At 41.1% G+C, this 23811-nt stretch overlaps 1 protein-coding gene across 1 annotated transcript in view; it reads right to left on the bottom strand.

The window, feature by feature from the left end:
* Window positions 1–23811, bottom strand: part of FNDC3B (fibronectin type III domain containing 3B) — a 178835-nt gene that overhangs the window by 154098 nt on the left and 926 nt on the right. Inside the window, exon 2 of the mRNA XM_014938841.1 lies at window positions 15794–15869. Coding sequence (XP_014794327.1) covers window positions 15794–15869 — 76 coding nt within the window. The remainder of the gene's footprint in view (window positions 1–15793; window positions 15870–23811) is intronic.

Raw genomic sequence — 23811 nt, 5'->3', positions numbered from 1 at the left:
ACAAGGAAAATTATGCTCCGAGTTGGATATTCACAATGGTCCTTGGAATGCACCTCCTAAAATGATGAAACAAGGGCTTTAAGAAGCTGCAAGCAGAGGAGACACAGTAGCACTGAAGGAATATTGCAACTCCACAGCTTGGGGTTAGAAAATAGCTATAGTTCTATTTCTAGCATAGCAGCTGGCTCAAATAGCTGCCTAATTCACTTAACCCATTTTGTGCATAAGCTTTTTTGGCTATATATAGAATGGAAATAACTATATGAATGAGCAGCACTTGGCAAATGCCAGATATCAGCTTGTAAACCTCGATTTCTTTCCATATGTGTATATTGTGTAATACAAAACAGAGGTCCCAAATTTGATGCTCAGGTATTTGGGATGGTCTTAAACCTGAAATACAGTTTTAATTCATTTCAGTTGCTCTGCTCATCAACAAAACAATTTTCGCCTCAGATTCACCCTGAGGAAAATGTAAGCTTATGTTTTGAACACAGAAAAGGCCGTAGTTCAAATAAAGACAAGGCATCAATAAATAAACTGCAAAGCCTTTGAACACCCCCTGCCTTTCCAAAGAGTTCAGCCCCACGAGCAGAGGAGCTGCTGAAGTGTAGAGGAGGGGAAAAATTCAGCTTATAGCAGAATGAATGAGATTTTAGAGGGGTTTTTTTGTGGTTTTGGATTGTTTGTTTTGTTTTGTTTTTTTTTTTACTTTTTAAAAAGACATTGCTTACATTAAAAGACACTCAGGATGCTTCCCTATGTTCTGCAGGACAAGTATTTCTGCTTGATTGGAACCTCTGTAACACTATTAGCATTTACAGCCATAATTATTATGTCTACCACTTCCACAGGACTCACCACAAGAAGTTTTTTCGTTTGAATAACTCACCATGTTCTGAGAGATAACTAAGTCTCCTAAGACAACTTTAGAGTTTGCTTAGAAGTTCTGCCATCACTTACAGGCTCATCACAAGCAGCCCACTGCAATAAGACCCAGCAGAGGGTAAAGTTTCCAAGTGCCACCCTCCTGGCCATAAAAAAAAATGATCTCTTATTTGCACAGGAATATCACACACAGATATTCACAGCCTCAACTGGAGAAATTACTCTCAAAAGTGTCTATCATTACAACTGGCTTCAAAACAGCACCAGGTTAGGTATTTATATATATAAATATATATATACACACACACACATAGAGTGGTATTTACAAGCAGCATCATGAAGTGGGGGCTACATCTAGAAGTCACAGCTAGCTCTACACTACCAGGTACGTAGCAAGACAAACAATTAGGCCAGGTTTGTTTAAATGAAGTTTGAACTAGCATATCAATTAATTCAGCCATTAAAACCATTTGAAGGAAATGTAACAAACACCCCAAACGCAGGAAGGGGAGAGCCCCTTCATGTACCAACCGCACCCTCTCAAAACACATTTTGTAAGACTCCTTGGCTGGGAAAATATTAGGAGAACGTTCAATTCCTGTAATAAATAGTGTCACTGCTGAGCAGGGGACATGGGCACCCACCAGCCAGGCTGCACGGGGCACAGACCTCCCAATAAAACAGAAATTCCAATAAAACCCAAAGTGAACTCTAGTTCAGAGCAGAGAGTTTCTAGAAACACAGGTAATAAAAAAAGATGATGCTGAGTATCCCTTACAAGTATTCTGGGGTGGAACAACTTTTACAAAGACACAAAGACTCTTAAATGTTATAGAGGTGTTTCTTCTACTGTTTTCTGCAGGCTCCAGGCAGTTCCGATGGGCACAATGAGACACATGATATGCACAGAAATAGGGAAAGAAAGGGTCTTAAAAAAGATAAATATACAAAATAAAAATAAAGAAGGATCAAAGGAATCAGTACAGCTTCCTACTGCTTCCCAAGTACATCATAGAATCATAGAACGGTTAGAGCTGGAAGGGACCTTAAAGATCATGGAGTTCCCACCCCCTGCCCTGGGCAGGGACACCTCCCACCAGACCAGGTTGCTCCAAGCCCCATCCAGCCTGGCCTTGAACCCCTCCAGGGATGGGGCAGCCACAGCTTCCCAGGACATATCTGGAAATATATCAATATATTTGGAAGCTGTGGGTGTGCTGGAGGACAGCCCCCAGCTTGGATGGGGCAGGACAGTCTCTCTGCAGACACACAAGATGCCCCCAGCAGCCCCCATGGATGCATCTGCTCCATCTCCCACCCATGCTCATTTTCTAATTGACAAATTTGTTCTCTCTCTTACCTACTCTATCCCGGCATGTAGTTATTTGAGCAGCTCATAAGAACGCAGAATATCCCAAAAGAGAACTTCAGAAGAAGCTTAATTAAATAACCGATTACTCTTAATGTTTAAAAGATAAATATGTGCACATACACTTCCATGTGATGAGCTCCCAAGGGAAAATTTTATAAAATAAGCATAAAGTGTTTATTTAACTCAGAGAAGCAATTAAACCATTAAGAAGAGCTCAAAGTAGGCATTATGGTGATTATCCCTTAATTGCACGCATTCACAGCAGTGACATACAAACGGCAACAATAACAGCTATGTTACACACCAATCTTTTTCTGACCTGGGCAGATCGCACAACAAATCCATCAGCAATATATATTTAACAAAAAGCTAATTTAATTTAACTACTCGAGTTTTTCCCTACCAGCATGGAGATGTCTATGACCGCTGCTCCTTACACCAACTGGAACAGGCTTGAGTTTACTTCAATGCGAATAGATGAAGCTATTTATTTAATCTGCTTTTCATGACATACTATGTAATGTCAATGAGTATCTAATTGCAATACTCATCTGCTCTATTCATCTATCCTAATTGCAGCCACTTGATGTGGCAGTACCTGACAGTGTCCCCTGCCATGTCCTCTGCTGAAAGTGTTAGAACCTCCAAGATCCCACAAGAGATGGTGGCACAGAGGTTTGTGTGTGTTGTCGAGGCAGGACTGGTGGCCATTGGCAGGTAAACTGCAACCTTAGGAGCTCCTTTGGTGAAACACCACTTCAAAAACCCTTCCAACTCAACTAATATTCAAGAAACACCACTGAGAAGTCCCAAACCTTCCATTTTCCTTACTTTGCAGATGGGGCTTCCAGCTCCACTTACCACATACGAACACAGGCTGCAAAATTCCACCATGACCACAGAGGAGCTGAAATGCAAGAGGCTGAAGACTTTTTCCACTCGCCAGCATCTCCCGTGTCCCACAACTGGGGTAAACAAAGTAATTTTATAATTCCCTTGGCAGCGGCAGCAGAAGGCACCGCCGACAGGAGCGCGCTCTGCTCCAACCACACTGGAAGAGGAAAGAGGCTGCCAAAGCATCTCATCGCCAAGAAAATTACAATATGATAGTCTTAATTATCCTAATTGTATTTCCTGGTATTGAGGCAGGATTAATATAGTGTTTCTTATGCTAGACTTCATAAACACAATCGGTTTCAGCTTAACTCTTCATAATTGTATTTCACAGTTCTTGCAAACAATTAGCCACCAATTATGTTCATTCCGTTTTACAGATGACTGATAAACACTCCAAATATCAGAATTCTCCCTCAGGGGAGGCAAATTACTTCTAACTTGTTAAGTAAACTTAATGAACCCTCAAGTGAAAACCCTGTGGGCAAATCACCCAACAGCGCTTGCTTGCCATTTCCACGCTGTTACCAAAGACTGGAAGCATCTTCTACCAAGATGCTTGGATCAGCTTTGGAGGTGATGAAATAGCCATATCATGGAATGGGTTGGGTTGGGGTGGGACCTTGAGGATCATCTAGTTCTGATCCCTCTGCCCTGGGCAGGGACACCTCCCACCAGACCAGGTTGCTCAAAGCCTCATCCAGCCTGGCCTTGAACCCCTCCAGGGATGGGGCAGCCACAGCTTCTCTGGGCAACCTGGGCCAGGGTCTCACCACCCTCACAGTGAAGAATTTCTTCCTAATATCTAACCTAAATCTCCCCTCTTCCAGTTTAAAACCATTACCCCTTGTCCTATGGCTCCACTCTCCAATCAAGAGTCCCTCCCCATCTCTCCCATAGCCCCCTTCACATACTGGAAGGCTGTTATAAGGTCTTCCATATATACATGATATTTAAAAATGACTTATATGTTGGTTTTTTTATGTTCTATCATATATAATAATCAATTATGATCTACCATATATAATCATTTATATATAAGTATATGTATAAATATAAACATATGTTGGTTTTTTTATGTTCTATCATATATAAAAATTATGATCTACCATATATAATCATTATATATAAGTATATGTATAAATATAAATATCACAGACACATTCATGCACAAATACTCATTTTAGACATTAGCAAAGCGTCTGAGCTAATTTAAGTTTCAAGGTAATGGGTGCTGGGAACTAGACAGGACAGATCTTATTATTTTTTCTCCCGTCCCTACTTGCCATGGCCTGGCCACCAAACTCAAAGGCTCTGGCTCACACAATGGAGAATGACGGGCATTGTATTTGAGGCCCCTCTCCAGGCACAGCTCCAACGTTCAAAACAATTCCGCCAGAAACCTTCCAAAAAATTGTTATGATGAGATAATATCGTCTGCCGCGACAAAAATAGTATTTTATACAGTTGGGCCGAGGTCAGCCACGGCCACCTCGCCAGGATGGCATTTGGAAAGATTGACCCTTAGCAGATGCAGGCTTGATAATCTAAAGTATGAAAGTTTCTAGGAATTTGAGGCTGGATTTTTATAAATAAGGCAGTGCAGCCTCACTTAATGTGCAAATCACTTAAAAGGTGACATTTGGATAAACAGGATGCAGACAGTTATAGGCCACACGGTTACTTATGCAACTTTGTTGGAAAGCTGGATGGACAAAAAAAATAAAAAATAATCAAGTATTTTGAGCTGAAATAAAATGAAGACTCCTGCTCATCCAGCACTGGCAATAGCAAATTGCCAATAATACAACCTAACAAGAAGAACATCCCTTGTGATAAAACCTTACACCAGGGTTTCTGCAGGGGCTACTCAGCTTCCTTCTTCCACACCTGTGGGGTCACCAGCCCTTCACTTGTTAGGAGAATTAAAAACAAACCCTGCTGACAAATAACTTGCAATATTTCATTTGCACACTGAGTTAACATATTCCCGGGCTACCAACTTAAATTTTAAAACCTCCTATGGAGTTTACTGGCAGAGAATTAAGAGCAACTCAGAGAAGAAGGAACTGCTTCTTACAAGCCACCTATGCTGTCATGTTCCCCCATCCCACCCCCAACAGAAACAGAAGGAATAAGCCTACAAAAAAAAAATAGCAACAAGAAAAAAAAAACACCCCAAACACACCACCAAAGCTGTTGTTAATAATATAATCAAGCAGTCCTGAAGTTGTAAGCAATAATCAACCACAGCTTATAAACACAGCATTTGCAGGACCCTGCAGCTGAACTTTAAAACAACAGGGGGTACAAGTTACAACAGAGAATTTGGTCTTGTGCTGAACATTGGAAAAAAAAAAAAAACAAACCACCCCCCACTCATCTCTAGGAGTAGATTGGTTTTTAAATAGTATTTGATGGTCTCTGACCCATAAAGGAAGAAAAAAATTAAGTTTTCTAGGAGTAGATTGGTTTTTAAATAGTATTTGATGGTCTCTGACCCATAAAGGAAGAAAAAAATTAAAATTAAATTTCGTGGTGTTTAAATGAGTAAATCACAGCATATGTTCATGTGTTTTGATTATATTGGTCTTAAACATCTCAGAATACAAATTCAGACTCTAGATGTACTTTTTAGATAACTGTTCCTGATACTGCTGGATGGCAGACAACTGCTTCCAAGGTTGTCCCGAGTTACACGATTTCAAACTGGACAAAGGGGTTGAGTGGGCTTTTTTCTCTCCTTTTCATTTTGAAGCATTAAACAGCTGACTCAGCAATTTGTTTCTGCTGACAATGACATCAGGTCTCCAAACCTGTATTAATGAAAATATTCCTGATACAGAAAGTGATCTATCGACATCACAGGCACAGAACCCACCAAACTGCAGCGACTCAAAGAAAATGCTGGTGCAGAAGGAACAAAGTGAGACTCTTCAGGATATGATCACACAGACTGTATCTAAATATAGAAGAGGTCAGACTTTCAGAGGGAGAAAGCTACCCAACCCAAGAAATCTGACAACAGCAGAATCAACAGATGATTCAAACGCAGCTTCCGACAACCACTATAGACTTCTTTTTGGGTTTTTTTTATGATGGGAATAAATAAAATTCAAAATTCAGCAAAACCAAGAAACAATCCAATTTACATTCTCTACCATCAAGACATTTAAGGTCAGTTCATTATTACTATTTATCCAAGTTAAGATATGTTTTAAAATTAGGAATAAGAAACGTAACAGTAATAAAACCCCTGTAATGATTCTAAACAACAATGTGCTTTATCCACATCTCCAATCCTTATCTCCTACCTTAGTGTCACAATTGACAGACAATCTGCCCTCCTGCCACAGTAGTGACCACAGTGTTTCTTCAGCCTCCCTCAGGGAGGGACTTCGATCTGCAGTTCCCTAAGGGAAGTTCCCGGAACAACTATTTGGAAATTGCTACCAAGCATCTTTCCACCTCCCCCTTCATCCCTCAAATGGGCAAGTAAAAAAAACACCAAAAAAGCCTACACTTAGAGCCGTCTCTTTTCCTGGGTTAACAGTCTGACTGCATAGAAGGAAATGCCCGCCCTAGAATTTTTATAAATATCATCAAGATATTCACTATGCTAAAGTCAGGCAGTCACAATGGAGCATATGAAGTTAATTAAAAAAAAAAAAAGATATAAAACTGGTAGAACCTGCTTGGTGGAAAATATAGTATTTCTTTCCTGCAAGGAAATAGTTCTTGATATGCTAAAATACAGAGAGTGTCCAGAGGCAGGAGGAGCATAGTTTTGTACAGCACAACCCAGCCTCAGAAACCTGGGTTTGAAGAACTCACCGGCCAAACATAAACCTCGAGTTCTTGCAAGGCAGCAAAATCTGGAAAAACCACAATTGAACAGAGAGAACATCTTCTCCACTGGAAAGTCTGAACTGAAGAATAGGTTAAAAAAGAAATTCATAGCACTCCGGCTTGTGGTCCTTCCTCAAAGCAACCTGAGGGTGTTCAGTTCCCATGGACAACCAGCAACACGATGCTCAAGCTTTGGAGAAGGAGCCCATGGCAGAACTGACCCCGGAGGGTTAATCATTCCTCTCGTTTGGATAATACATTGTCTTTAAATCAAGGTTAATTCCAATTGCCACAAGTCACTTCTGGTTTTGGCACACGGAGAACATCTTCTCCACTGGAAAGTCTGAACTGAAGAATAGGTTAAAAAAGAAATTCATAGCACTCCGGCTTGTGGTCCTTCCTCAAAGCAACCTGAGGGTGTTCAGTTCCCATGGACAACCAGCAACACGATGCTCAAGCTTTGGAGAAGGAGCCCATGGCAGAACTGACCCCGGAGGGTTAATCATTCCTCTCGTTTGGATAATCCATTGTCTTTAAATCAAGGTTAATGCCAATTGCCACAAGTTACGTCTGGTTTTGGCACACGGAGATGGCAGGACTTCAATTACCAGAATTAGCATCCCCTTAAGAGGGTGTCCCACTGCACGTCACCCTAAAGGCATGGGGACTCATCAGATCTAGTATCTGAGACAAATCTCAGACTGTAACAAAGCCAGGATACCTGAACATTTCTCATCTTTCTTGGTGTCCTACTCCCTACTTCCTTATATATCTTCCCTTTCCAGGAGACTGATAAAAATGGAAAAGACTTTTTTTTATATTACACAAAGAGCTATTTCTGGCTGTAACAGCTCACCCCAGCTTTATTTTGTAAATGCCAACCTTTACCTAACACTGCGAATCAAACCACGGAGAGATTTCACTACGTACTAAGAACAAGCATGAATCCAAATCAAAGAGGATAAAGAATAAAAGGTAAAGTAAAGGAAATCAAATACTTGCCTGCAAGGAGGAGTAATGGAATTTAATAAGGCTGATGGAATAATTTCTTTGACTCTTCTGGCCAGCAAATATAATTTTTCAGATTAAGAAAGCTGAATATAATTGCTTTACGAACTTAGAAGTAGAGCTGCGCTAATACACTTTTAAAAGACTGAAAGCACTGACTAATGTGTTTGCAATGCCTGGAGTCCAAGCAGACTGGGTGAAGAATGTGGATCTTGGATTTTGAAATCCTGACACCATTGACTGGAATGTACTGGGTTCACAATTGGAGGATTATTTGAATTCGAGCAGGACCGACAGCAACAACTCCAGCCTTTCTGCAGAGCTGGGCTTGTTTTTACTGATTCACTCACACAGGCTGCCTGTGCTTTGGGGAGAGATCCACAGATACACTGAGAGTGAGATAGATATATATATATACACATACACACATAAACCAAGGACACACACAAATCCCAAACACAAGTCCTGCATATTTACAAACCCAAAAAAAGTTCAAAATTATAGCCCAGACCATACGTCCTAACATTTGTCTTTAAAGTCTGCTGTTCTAATTCTAGAGATAAATGCATTTCCCAGCAGCAGATTCTTAGGCATTTAAAAAAAAAAAAAAAAATCAACGAAAAAATCTGCATTTTACCAAAGGACAAACTTCACGAACGACTTCTCTGCTCACTTAAATGTTATTCTGCTGTGCAGCAGGATTTTTTGGTTTTATATTCTCACAAACTAATATAGTCTGAGTCCAGGGATACACAGCAGCCCAGGGAACACAGCCCGGCTCCCCCCAGGGAGGGGGGGCTATGGCTGTCACTCCCAGGAAATAGTCAAACTTTCAGATTTAGAAAGATTAAGTCAAATCAAAAATTCACTTAGGTGTCAAGTTTCTTCTTTTTTTCTTTTGCCATATATCAGGGGAGTTACATTAAATAATAGCTACCAATTTGCTATATTTTAATCAAAAGGGATTTTTAAAGGACTAGAATATTCTACACAGTAAATCCATTACTGAAGGTGCATCTTACTCAAGATTTAACCCACACACACCCAAAAAAATTCCATAATTATTCTTAGCATTATCAGATTTAAAATAGAGAGGCTAAGTTTATTCGCACTGTAAACAAAGCATCCTATTGTTTACCTTTGGCTCCTTCCATGGTTTCCTATACTCTGTTGTAGTGTGCTAAAAACAAAACCTGTGAGATGAAAGAGCTTGGTGCTACTGACAGTAACATGGGGAAAAAAGAAATAAAATCTACTCTGAGTTAGCATCCCCTTGCTCTCTCTTCTCAGAGAAGGTTTCAGCACAAGTTTCACAAAGGTATGAAAGCGTCAAAGTTATTTATTGCATGTGTAAGGAATAAACAATGCACAATCAAGACTTCCATTTTCTGAGGTGACCAAACACTTCAGAAGCCAAACGGTCCATCCCTGAAACACAGGTGGAGTCGCCACAAAGAGCACAGAGGATAAAAGGCTCCACATTCTGCTATCTTCTGTTCAATGATGGGGCAACAGTGAGAACTGATTTCAGGGGCTGCTGCTGCTCCACATTCTGCTATCTTCTGTTCAATGACGGGGCAACAAGAGAAATGATTTCAGGGGCTGCTGCTACTTCATAGAATCACAGAATGGTTTGGGTTGGGAGGGACCTTCAAGATCATCCAGTTCCAAGCCCCTGCCCTGGGCAGGGACACCTCCCACCAGACCAGGTTGCTCCAAGCCCCATCCAACCTGGCCTTGAACCCCTCCAGGGATGGGGCAGCCACAGCTTCTCTGGGCAACCTGGGCCAGGGTCTCATCACCCTCACAGTCAAGAATTTCTTCCTAATATCTCATCTAAATCTCCCCTTTTCCAGTCTGAAGCCATTACCCCTCGTCCTATCACTACATGCCCTCATAACATGTCCCGCTCCATCGCTCCTGTAGCCCCCTTTAGGGACTGAAGGCCTCCCTGGAGCCTTCTCTTCTCTAGACTGAACAGCCCCAAGTCTCTCAGCCTAATCTCACAGCAGAGGGGTTCTAGCTCTTGGATCATCTTCTTTCACCTCAGATGGAAAGAATCCAGGAGCACGATGAGGGACCCATCAGTGCCTCTGCAGCCACAGAGCGATGGAGGGAGATGGAACAGGTAGATTTGCAACATTATGAAGACAGCCAGTGACCTGAACCTGTATTTTTTTGTTCCATCCATCTCGTTAGGCTTCTTTCATCCCCAATCTTTGATCCAACACCCACTGACCGATTCACTCACGTGTGCCCTTCCCCGTTCTCATCTTGGCACCTCCGTCCCCACCCAGAACACGCCACACTTGTCACTCGCATGACGTCCCATCTATTTTCAACTCTTTCCTTTTCCCTCCAAGAAACTGACTCACTTCCTCATTTCCAAACTCATACGAAAGGGAAATAAAGAAAATAAAGACTTTTTTTTTTTTTTTGGTTTGCTTAAACTAGACTGAAGAGCCTTATTTCACTGACACACAAGCTCTCTGGATATAAACCTACCGCTATTTAGCCTTTAATACTACCCATTCCTTTGCATTGCCGGAGCAAACCACACCCACCCACCAAATTAAAGGAATAATAATTCCAGGAAATCTTTCATTTGAGAAACCACTGCTAGATTTTTAGCATACTTCTGGCCTTCCTCTTAAGTTACTCGCTTTTAGAGCCGCAGAAAAAGCAGCACTCAAATTTAATTCGGGCATTTTTTGGTTTTACAAGATAAGCACAAGCCCTCGAGTGCTTTAAGTTCGCATCAGAATCACAGAATGACGTGGGGTTGGAAGGGACCTCTGGAGATCATCCAGTCCAACCCCCTGCCAAAGCAGGTCCACCCAGAGCAGGTCCCACAGGAACGTGTCCAGGTGGGTTTGAATGTCTCCAGAGAAGGAGACTCCACCACGTCTCTGGGCAGCCTGTCCCAGGGCTCTGCCACCCTCACGGGAAAGAAGTTCCTCCTCATGTTTAGGTGGAACTTCCCATGTTCAAGTTGGTGCCCATTTCCTCTTGTCCTGTCCCTGGGCACCACTGAAAAAAGACTGGCCCCATCCTCCTGACACCCACCCTTTCAGTATTTATAGGTGTTGATCAGATCCCCCCTCAGCCTTCTCTAGACTAAAACTTCTCAATAGCAAAATACTTGAAAAAGTCACTTGAAACAAATAACAGTATTAGTAAATCGTGTGTGTTCATTATCCTGTTCTAATTGCAAGGTGTAACCAACCAAAAGTTATTTAGGTCTCTGTCTACTCCACAGACACACCATTGCACATCTGCATCTTGTCCCTGAAAACCACACCAAAAGCCCATTGAACCCAGACCCTTGCTCACCTGTTCAACACAAGAATTAAAGCATCATCTCTTTTCATTAGCTTATTTGTTTTCTTTGCACTTTTGCAATAAATGAGCAAAGTCTCTGTAGATATTTTCTTTGCACTTTTGCAATAAATGAGCAATTCTGTGGGATCAATGGATTGATCAATGGATCCATCACACAGTCTGCAGCAAAGTCTCTGTAGATGGTTTTATCAACATGTGGGTGACAAGCAAGTCCAAGTGGCACCAAAATAATAATTTTGTCCATATTATAATCATTTTGTCCATATTATTCACAGCACAGCACGCATGGCAGTTTGGCACTATTGCCTTCCAGGATGAAAATGCACGAAACAGATACTTGGGTACAACTTCACTGCCCCAATCTATGCACAAACTGCTGTATTTTTAAGTAATTTGGTATATGACATTTCCCATCCAGCAATAAAAGTTCCTACCAAAGATCGTAAGCTATCAGGTAAAATGCTGTATTTTTAAGTAATTTGGTATATGACACGTTTCCCATCCAGCCATAAAAGTTCCAACCAAAGATCTAAGCTATCAGGTCAAAACACCAGCCTTCAATCAATCACTAGGAAAAGGGGAATTTCCTGAAGGTGTGAGATTCTCGAGGAATCTATCTATTCTGAAATTTAGAAAGGAGAATAATTTTCCTTTTCAAATACAGGGGCAGCTGGTTTGGTTTCTTTCTGCAGTTGGTCAGGTCCATGTTCTCCCTCTCTTCCATGTCTCATTTAGCACGGTTATCCCCAAGCACGAGCTAGAAGCAATCTTTCACATAAGGGAAATACAACATCTATGGTTAGAGCTGAGCAAAGAAACGGGTGAGGATATGCCTTGCCCTTGCCCTTTCCTTGCAGAGCAAGTCAAATCCTGAGTTTGTGAAAAATTAAGTGGAAAAACGCAGAAAGGAAATGAAGTATTTAAAGTATTGACGTATTTATGAAGTATTTATTATCTGACAAAACTATATAAAAAGAGCAGCTTTTAAAATACTGATGATACAGCACATATACACGTTTCATCTCGCAAAAATACTGAATTTAAGATTCTAAATGAGTCTCCCTTTAACCACCCACAAGGGTACAGTTCTGGGACCAGAAGTTGGCCAGGGCTGGTGGCAGCAGAGGAGGAGCAGGGTTCTCCTCCCCTGCTCCCCGGGGACACCATGGTTCTCGGAGGAAGTGTACTAATACTTTGTCATCGAGACACACAGGACTGAAAAGGAACAAAGATTGGTCATCCCATCACACACAAATAAAGGATGTGCTTTATGTTTCCACTCTGTACTGCAGGGCGAGTGGCCAGGCTCAGACCCCAGGGCTGAACAGCCCCGGTGGGCAGGAGAACATCAGGTCCCTGCCAGATTCAGCTTCTCCCAACTATTAAACAAAGATTCTTCTCAATTAACCCCCAACATCCCCTCTCTTCATTCCTCTTTTGGTTGTTATAAAGGCTACAGAAGCCAAATATCACAGTATCTTTTCTATTTTGTGGGATGGAGGAGGCAAACCCTTCAAAAGTGATCCAGTAACACTAGTGCTGGTGAGAGCACCTGGAACTGCTCGTATACATCCTTGGATACCCCAATCCATGGACTGTGCCATTCAGACCCGTGCTGAAAGGGCTGGATTTCTCCAAAAGACCAGATTTATCACTCTTTTTAAATCCATCCTCTCAAGGAAACCTCTTCATGTCCACTGACCATCTAAACCATAACCTCCACGAGATGCTCCATCCAGCCCCACCATGATCTACAGGGCTTAGGAACCAACATCTTAAACAAGTCACCTCTGGCTAAAGAGAATAGGGACGAAGACAGCTGTAACACATCAGATGTTCAATTAAAAGTACCCATTTATTCCAGTTTTACGGAATTTCAATGGGGGTGGGTTCTCATTTGGTGTTATTTTTTATTTTTAAAGTTTTCACTGATTAGCTTACTGGTGAAACCCAGAAGAATTGGAAAATGGTTTTGTATTTAGGATTTCTCCACTATTCCAAAACATCAAATGTGCATCTATTCTTTCTGCTGTTAAACAATGATTACTCAATTAGCAGCTAATTACACTTCAGGGTGTTTAAAACAAAGGGTATTCCACCGAGGCTTTCCTCAAACAAGTGTCTGTCTTCCAACCTTGAGAAGACAAATGAAGATTCACTAAGTCTTCTTTTTCTCTGCTATTTTCATGTCAGTCCTGTAACACACACAATCACCACCATCCCCGAGATACCTCAGAGCCACGGAGCCAAAGGAGGTCCTGGACACAAAGCAGAGATTGCCAAGAATAACCTCAGAGCACAGGAAAAACAGAACCATCAGAAATCCTAATCTTGGTGTATTTGCTGGCTGGTCACAGTTTCTTCCACAATAAATCACTATTAACGTTATTTAAGTTCTACAATTGCACCATGAACTCAGCTTTACCAAAAAAAAAAAAAAGAAAAAAGCAACATCAATAGAGTCAAGTGCTCGTCCGTATTTGAAGCATGTACTTATTTCAGCAATATAAATATTTCACAATAAAGTTGAAGTTTTAGCATGAAAAGAATATCACAAGTTTCAGAGTGAACATAAAGAGCGTATACAAATAAACACATGTTCTTTGGCAGTTAATACTGCAGCTCTACTGAAAAAAAAAAAAAGGAGACAATCTTATGCTACAAATCCTAAATTAATTTGATGAAAGACTGCTGATGAGCACCAAACAAACCTCATTGGCACAAACATGTTCAATGACTGGGAATACAGAACCAGGAGGTTTCAAGTTGCATTCATTGAAATACACTGTCAGAACAACACAAAAAAATTACAAATAAATGGTGTCATAATTATACTTGTAATGGAAATTTTTAATGTACTAGCCAATATAAAGCATTCACCTCAAATAAAAGAAATAGCCAATTTTATTCCTCTGTTAATTGCCACATGGACCAATTTCTTACCACACAGCTTGTTGGCTATAAATCTTAAGAAGCAGTTTTAAATTGCTGCTATTATTGCTCATGAAGACTGAATAATCCTGGATGGTGTTCAGGGAAGCTTCTGTAATGTCTATCTCAAGCAACTATTAATTCCTCATTTCCATGGGGATGAAATTTCAAGCAACAACCAACAACATCTCCACAGCTCAAACGGGGGGGGCATAGAAAAGATGCAAAGAGACGATAAGATGGGAAGTTTCAAATATTTCAAACTCTTTCCTGTGGGAACGGTGCAGCACCAGAGCTGTTTGCCCAAAGAGTGACTTCCACAACTCAGGAGATGGTGGACAACGATGGGGTTGTCCCACCTCTGACACTACCCCTGCTTCCAGCAGAAGGCTGGATAAGGCGACCTCCAGGGGTCCCTTTTAATCCAGATTTTAATAAAAAGCATAGTTATCCTTGAGCAGCATGGTTTTAGTATTTAACGCCGTCTAAGAAACAGTCTTTGCTTGAGTAGATTTGAAATTCTCCGTCAAAATTCATTAGCTACACAATTATTAAACTGACTTTTTAGCCCACCATTACTATTCCTTTTCTTAGGAAAGGCCTTCGAATGAATAGCCAGCTGAGATTGCTGCTTCATGGCATGAAGATCTGGAAAGGACAGGGGAGGCAACACCATCCCTTCTCAATAAAATAAAATAATGGCATAAGCTCAAAAAAATATCACAGAAAACAGTATTAGCAGTAGAGCCACATAAAGTTTATTCCCTTTAAATTTTGATTTAACCTTTCTGTATTTACTGTAGACAGCGTCACACCTAGGTAAATATCTGCTTCACTTCAAAGTTGCATTTGCTGCTATCTAGAAACGCTCTTCACAGAATTTAATATAAAATCTGAAAGGTCTTTTGTCACTTCTCTCTTCAGACTCGTTACAAGATTTTGTGTATATAAAAAAGACAAGCACTAATTACCTTATTTGTACATTTTTACCGAGAGGTAAAACAGCAGTCAAAAGATTGCTTATGTACTTTTATTCTATATTGCATAATTAACCAGTTTAAAATTCTGCTCAAACCCAGTCTGACTCCTCCAAGCCCTCTGCAACATCTCTGCTTCTCTGTTCATTTTCTATCCCTCCCAATGCCTGTATGAAAACAAAATTGTTTTTCCATTGATATCCACTTAATTTGTTACTAGTTTTTAGTCTAACTTGGGATCTCTCATTTGCAGTTACTATTTGGTTCTAAGGAAACGTGCATATACACGAAATAATAAATGCTGATAAATGGCTGAGCAGAGAGAGCAACCTCCTGGACTTCCAAGAAATTCATGACTCATTCTGAGATACTGAAGTCCTGTAACACGTTCAGCAGCCACGTCTACAACTTCTCACTCTGAAGTGCTTCGCTGTATTTCCAGAACTGCCTATCACGTTTGTGTAGGGACCAGAGAACAAGTTTTCCATCCATGCAAACAAATGCCCGTCCGCACGTTCCTGTGTCCTCTTACCTTGGATGCACTGCAGGGTTCCATCCTCAGTCCTTATTGTAAAGGTTTCACCTGGATTAACTTGAACCAAAAAGACCTGCCGAAAGAAAAGAAAAAAAAAAAACCACATTGGTTTCACTGTCATCTTCAAAAATTAAAGTTCCAACCCAACACCATCTCCCCAACTACATGCATTGGTTTCACTGTCATCTTCAAAAATTAACGTTCCAACCCAATACCCAACCCAACATCATCTCCCCAACTACATCTCTGGGTACCAAGCAGGGTACCAGCAGGGTCCAAGAGCCAGCAGAGATGTAAAGCCTACCTACACGTCTACATTTTCAGAGCTGGAATAAAGACCTAACTCTGTTGTGTGCAGGTGAGAATTACAGCTTCGGGTTCCACCACTAAACTCCTGACAGCGTGTTTAACTTGGCCAAATACTGGTAGCTAAGGATGTAAATCTTTAGCCCTCTGGCACATGAGAGCAGACAGCACGTAACAAACTCCAGCAGGCAGCACCGAGCCAGACCGGGACTTCAAATTCACAGGAATATAAGTTTTTTTGGAATATAAGGGGAATCGACCCATTGAATTTTTAAAAATTTGTCCTTCAAAATAACAGATAATGTCCTACACATAACAGATCTCACTTAAGTAAAATCTGTAGACACACACACAGTTCAATAGTCGCACACAGAACCAGGAATAAACTATTTATTTAGTAACAAATACTTTTTTTTTTTTAAATAATCAAAATATCACCCCAGAGAACCAGGAATAAACTATTTATTTAGTAACCAATATTTTATTTTTTTTTAAATAATCAAAATATAACCCCAATCTCCCATTGCTCAATTCTGCAGATGATGTGAATGTCACAAAGACCAGGAAGAACCACAACGCATCCAATTCAGTCTATGTTGTATTCATCTTTATTCCTTTTCAGGTGTCTAAAATCATGGCTTTAAAAATGACTATTTAAATTTATTTCTTTAATGGCGAGTTTCACTGGGAGCTAGTGATCATTTACCCCTTGTGAAACTTTTACCCAAATATTTTAAACACATTTCTGTTAAACTTCGCATTATCAGAAGTTCACTCAAAACCTAGATTGATCTTGGTATAAATTGAAAATTTAGATTTATATCTTTTTGTGAAAACTCTCTCTAAATTTAGGTCTGGTCTTTATATTCTAGGACACCTGCATGCAGAATTTAATCATTCAATATGGAAAGACAGAACTTGAATTAATGTTGTGTTTCTGAATTCCTTAAGCTAAATGCATAAGATAATTATTGCCTAGATGACCTTTTGAATTACAGTAATTCTACAGAAACCCATTATTCCAGCAACAATTTTACAGCACAAACTGGAAATCAGAAAAAAAAATGTCATACAAAAGCCATTATTTTGTCTGCAACAATAATTTCTCGGGGACCACTGATCAGGATGGATCTGAGCCAGCAGAGAGAGCACAATAAATGGTTCAGGAAAGACAAGAGGCACAAAGCCATCCCATCCCTAATCTCTGAACAATCCACATTTAACTGACAGTATTTAAGTGCTCTTTTGCTATGAATAGGCGTGGATTATCCACAGCAGGATACGGGCACGGGGTCAAAAGAAGCGCAGAGCAAAGCGGTGTCATTCAGCTTAAAAAATAAACCAGAAACCTGAACACAAAGGGGCAAAGAATCATAAAAGTATTTCATTAGCTCATTTGCATTAGATGTCTAAACCAACAGCTCTAAAGCTGGTTATTTATTAACACACTTGATTAAGGTAAACCAGATGCTCTAGGACATCATCACACCTTCGGAAGAACTTGGTCCAGCTCCTCCAAATACTCACCCTGACTAGACTGATGGCTTCTACATGAAAAACTATATTCTACATGAAAAATTATATTTTCTCTAAAGAGAGGGGTTGAGTTTAATGGCAGATATAAGACTGATTGTGACAAAAGGATTCCTCTTAATTCACGAGGCTACTCCAGAGTTATCAGAAGGGTATGATTTACAAATTCCTTTACAAGGAGTTACTGCAAAAGGCCCATCACCAGCCCAAATGTCTCATTAGCACCTCTGCAGTTGGGCTTTGAAAAGAAGTCCACATTAAAAACCCTTTCTGAAGATTATAGCCCCAGTAACAGCTGATGATGATGATGATGGTCGAAATAAAGCAGCATTATCATAGAATGGTTGGAGTTGGAAGGGACCTTCAAGATCATCCAGTTCCAAGTCCCTGCCATGGGCAGGGACACCTCCCACCAGACCAGGTTGCTCAAAGCCCCATCCAGCCTGGTCTTATCCTTGCCTAATTACACTGGTTTTTAACACAAACAAGATGTTCCACCCACTAATTTGTTTCCTAAATGGCAGTGGCCACCACAGCTTCATCCCCCCCATTGCGAGCCCATTGGGAGAGCCTGGGACTTCCATATAGTAGTTTCTATTAAAATGCTGTACATATGGAAATAATTCCTTATTGACAGTTCCTAGAGTATAACAGCTTAAAGATTTCATATTTATTTAAAAAACAAACAACAAACCCTGAGCACTAGTTACTGTCAGAAAATATGGGATTAAGTTGGTCAGAAAGCAAAAGCTCTCCATTGCATGCGGCAGGATAACAACCATCAACTCTACTTGGCCTGTCTGGAGTAGGGACTATACTATTTTGCCCAACTTTTAAGTACAGCCCCATAAAGACAAGAGACCACAAAATATTTTCACCCAGGACCTTGTTTTGAGGTCAACTATCTACTACATTGAAAGGATAACATCTGTCAAGTGGTAGTTGTGCAATTCAGCCATGAGGCTTTTCAAATGATACTGGTGCTCAGAAAAAAGTGCTTTGTTCTGTCAGTCAAGTTCCACCATGGTTTTCACCTAAAATCCAGTAAATCTAATCCTGGTTTCCCAGGCTCTTGAGTAAGTTTTTTCAGCTTCAGAGCTCATAAAATTCTATTTGTGAAACATGTACAATTTGTACATTTTACATGCTAACATTTTACCAGGCTGAAAGCCATAACAGATCTGGTTTTATTGATATTTGGACATTTAAATATATACACAAGTACAAAGATTTTCAAAGGAGGTCAGCGAGCTTGACTTCTATTAAACCAAGGAGGTCTTCTGCACCGAATGATGGCAGCCCCACCAGACCCACCCTGTCAGAGCAGTGGTTTTAAGTGCTACAGAAGCTGAAACACCAACGTTTGTAGAATTCATTCATTTCAGCAAAATTTCAGAAATATTAGGAGTTAAGGAGCAACCAGAGGCCCTGAGGTGGCCCTGAGCCACCAAGGCGTGCAGCTGGAAAGGACATCTCCAGGTCTGCAGGGTTTCTCAGAACAACCTCCAGCTCAGGTGGTACAGAAAAATCCATGCTAAAACCAGTAACCACCAGTGCACATAATGGACTTAAAACTTATACTGTAGGCAAGAACTGCATGGGAATAAAGTGCTGTAGTTTCCATTTCCTAAAATGTAAAAAAAAATAATAAAGTATCAAGTTCTTTAGATCGTAAAAGACGTTCTTCTGCACTGATTCTCAAATTAGCCACCTTTGAAGCAGCAGAAAACACTTCTGGGCTGTTGCTGGGGAAAGGCAGTTATATCAAGAGCAAACAGGAATAGCCAACGTGTGACTGATGTGAGTCAACACTGGAACGAGGGCTGGACCAGAGGGAAGCACATGGACCCAAGGTGGTGGTCTCAGCCCCAGGAGCAGTGACCAGGATGCTCCTGGGGCAAGACCCTGGGCTTGGCCCCACCACAACCTGCAACCCAGCCCCAGCCTCTCCTTTCAAGGCTGGTGTAACTGGAGTTTGCCCCAGGAACCCACCCCACCCCGTACATATCCCCCTGAGAGCCTGCAATTGCCAAGCACCGACTAACGAGCTGCAGAGCTGAGGTCAAACCATTAAAGCCAGCCCAAGTCCAGTATTAGATACTGGGCATTTTCCAGCCAACGCCCCTGATTTGTCCCAATTGCCTGGGACAAATAATATCAAGGCAAACTGCCACTTCTTTTGTTTATACACACCAAGGATGTCAAACTAATTCAAAGATTTATTATTCCCACGTCCTTCTAAACTGCAAAACCATGTTCTGCAGCCTGGGACGCAGCTCTTCTGCTTCCTTTCCACACGAGGGATCTTAACGAGAACACTTTGTTGCTGAAGCTTTTAATTAAAAATCTGAGGAAAGCAATATAAGAAGCCTAAAGATAACATCTTTATTTTAATGAAAACAAACACAGACGATCTTTAATTGCCCTGTGTATCTTTCAATACTCATCACCCCGAGTTTGCACATCTGTGAGATGGCAGCAAGACTGGAGGTAGTTTGAAAAGTTCCTTTGAGCCCCTGTTGCTGCAGCATCACGAGGACGTGGTCCCAGGACACTCCAGCCCCGTTTCGGTCCCCTGGGATGCTCACGTCAGAAAAGCTGGAGTGCAACAGCTACAAGTAGGGTGTCACCAGCACAATCCCAAAGGCTTTTTTTCCTTTTCCCTAAAGTCTACTCGGATGTTTGCTTTAGCAATTTAATCCAGCCTGTGCTGACGTCCAGCCTTACCTGCTGCATCCTCGGGGAAAGCTTGCTATCTCTATAACACACTTTGGTTTTTTTTGCATTTAAGAATGTTATTATATCTTACTTAAACAACCATGTTTGTTAAGGCTGATTAATGTTACTAAGTTGCATAGTTACTATAAATATTTATAATCACACACACCATTTGTCAGCAACTGCTCTGTGTCCAGACTAAGTTTTCGTGACAAGCCAAACGAACGTCACTCGTGTCTCCCTCATTGGTACTACCTGACCCTCGTATCTACTCGGAGCAGGGGAATCACAGAATGATATGGGGTTGGAAGGGACCTCTGGAGATCATCTAGTCCAACCCCTCTGGCACAGTAGGTCCTCCCAGAGCAGGTCCCCCAGGAGCATGTCGAGGTGGGGTTTGAATGTCTCCAGAGATGGAGACTCCACCACCTCCCTGGGCAGCCTGTCCCAGGGCTCTGCCACCCTCAAAGTGAAGAAGTTCCTCCTCGTGTTTAGATGGAACTTCTTATGTTCAAGTTTGTGCCCATTTCCTCGTGTCCTGTCACTGGTCACCTCCTAACTGCTTTGCTGCAGGTCACCCGTGAGCACAGAGGCAGCAGCTGGAGGAAGATGTTCACCTCCATCCACATGATGCAATACAATCCAATGCTCACTTTAAAGTATTTCCACTTCATGAGCACCTTTTCCTTGCTAAGGTCAAACACCCACTTGCTGTGGTGCATTAAAACCCCTCTTTAAGTGTTTTCCAATGTAGTGAATTTTCCCTTCCCTGTTTACACATACCAGGCTACATATAGCTACATACACACACATACAGCTGGGGGGTTCAGGATAAATTTGCTAATTTATTTGACTGCCATCTGTTATAAGTCTTCTCTAAAACTACTTTTTTCATGGACTGATGCTTCTCAACTCGGACACACATACAGCTGGGGGGTTCAGGATAAATTTGCTAATTTATTTGACTGCCATCTGTTATAAGTCTTCTCTAAAACTACTTTTTTCATGGACTGATGCTTCTCAACTCGGGTATTGTAGATGTCACCAGCTATAAACCTTTTTTGTCTTGAAATGAGCTTCCTATGTGCAAGTATCCCCTCCCTCTCCCCTGAAAGGACATTTCTACAAGTATATATATTTTAAAAAAATCAAGAAGGCATGAAGAAATAACTCTAAATTTTGGCACAAAGTTCACTCCCTCAGCTCAGCTCTGTTCAGGTGCAGTATAAACCTCTGCCAGCTGAAGTCTTTCAAGTTCTTTTAAGGTGCACAGATTTATTGTGCCCCAGGAAGCTACCAAACCTTGTTCCTCATTCAGATGTTCTCTCGTCTCCCTTATTCAAAGTGCGTGACCCGAAAAGAGAAGGACAAGCAGACACAGCACTACCTACAGTGCTTGGGCTCCAGCCAAACAGTGGGAAAAAAAAAACAGGGTTTTGTAAACACAACTTTATAAAGAGTGGGCAAGGAGAAAACTTGCTACACCGTTTGCAGGTGCAGCGAGCGAACCACGCCAAAATAAAACTTCCCGAATTAAATCCCCCATCATTCTGTACAGACATGCTATGGCACAACGAGCTGCCCCTCCACTTCATACTCCAAGCTTTTTATAAAGCTTGCTGTGGAGTTCCTACAGGAAACCACTGAAATTCTTGGACCAAAAGGTTAATTATCACTCCCTGAATCCCCACGGGAGTTACAAGTGGATTAGAAGCAGAAACAGAGTAAGCAGCAGCTCTGGAAGGGGCATGAAAGCATTAAATACAGTCAGCAGTAGTGGAAATTAAGTGTGGGAAACTTTACAAAAAAAAAAAAAAGCCACTGCTAGAAATGCCATTTTGGGTAGTTTAGAGAAGAAGGATTACTGTCAAGCCAGCGAAGACATTCCCAGCTCTGCCCTGTAGAGCTCTGCAGCACTTATCCCCAAGAAGATAACAACAATTAAATGTTCCTGTGTAATTGCCTGACAATACAGGGCTGTTTACTGGCAGAATTGCCTTCTGCATCGCTCTCCAGCTGGCTGCTGGCAGAAGGGAAGGTGTTTCACCAGCTCCACTCTGCTCTTTTCTATATATATTCTATATATGTATAAGAACTGGTCTTTTGAGAAAAGCCTTCTCTGTGAAGCTCAGTGTTGCCAGGTACGTCTTACAGCACAGCTCTGCCACAGCTGAGACTTCACCTAAGGGTGAGAACAGCAAGTGCCCCAAAGCATCTCAACAGAAGCTCCAAAGCTGTGGTGTAGAGATCTCCACATGCCCAAGCTGTGATGCCTTCTTACCGCCAGCTTCTCGTAGAGACTGTAATTACACCCTGGAAAAGCACGTGTCCTTATAAAACTAGCACCTACTTATCAAGTAATATAAAACACCTTTATTAAAGATGTCATTCTTACACGAATCAAATCCAAAGGCTGTTCCTGCCTTACAAGGAACTAAGTTAAATCGATTTCAGCAAATATGTAAACTTTGCTTCTACTATAAATAAGAAATTACATCAACAGTAATTAATGTAGTCCATTTGCGACTACTATATGGCAAAGATCAAGCATTTATTCCAATTTCGTTGTGTTTTAGAACTGTACTTTTAAAAAATGAATACATCAAGTAAAGCTTCAGGAAGAGGATGAAAATGATCAAGGGCACATTCAGACTAGAGGCCAAAATATCTCACAGAAAACTGATATTCCAGCTACAAGTACTTAAAGAGATAAGGCGATGAGGTCTACGCACATTGTCCAACAAACATCTATGCAGAAAAAGAATCTGGCCCAGAACTGTTGTGCTGAGTCATATTGGCATCCCACAGCAAAAGCAAGAAGAAATGCACTTCCAGTACGTCAGCAATTCTTTTTACTCCAAAACATTAGCCGAGAAGCTGGTTTAAAGGCAATGGAGGCATCCGCCAAGCGAGGCTGCTGAATCATCACTGATGGGGAAATTCAAAGATGGGACTTCGAGCCCCATCTCAAAGGGAGCTCAGAAGACTTCATTTATTCTTTCTGTAATTCAGAAGGACCCACTCAACAGTCTCACCTGATAAATGGTTTCCAGCAAGGAGGAAAAGGCGTATTTAGAGAACAATTATCCTATCCAATATCAGTAAGATAGTTCCTTCACTTAAGTATATTAATATTGGACTTGACTGTAGAGCCATTAAAAGCTTTCTTTTAGATTTTTTCAAGTCGAAGCACACTGCGGAGAAATGACTTTTAAAATAAAATAATAACCACAGCATTGAAAATCCGTATCATACTGAGAACCCAGATAAGCAGGCAGAATAAGAAGCTTACAAGAAAAGCAGAAATTATTCTTCCTCTCAAGGTTGGTGAAGCTCAAAGCACAGCTTGGAGGGAAGAACAAATGATCAAGGGAATGAGAAGTAACAGAATGGCATTTTATATTGATTCATGAAGGACGACTTATTTCTAACTTGGTTAAAATACTTTGCAGAACTGT

The sequence above is a fragment of the Calidris pugnax genome, unplaced genomic scaffold (assembly GCF_001431845.1).
Source record: "Calidris pugnax isolate Ruff unplaced genomic scaffold, ASM143184v1 scaffold52, whole genome shotgun sequence".
Lineage (NCBI taxonomy): Eukaryota > Metazoa > Chordata > Aves > Charadriiformes > Scolopacidae > Calidris > Calidris pugnax.
This window is presented reverse-complemented; position numbering and strand designations above follow the sequence as displayed.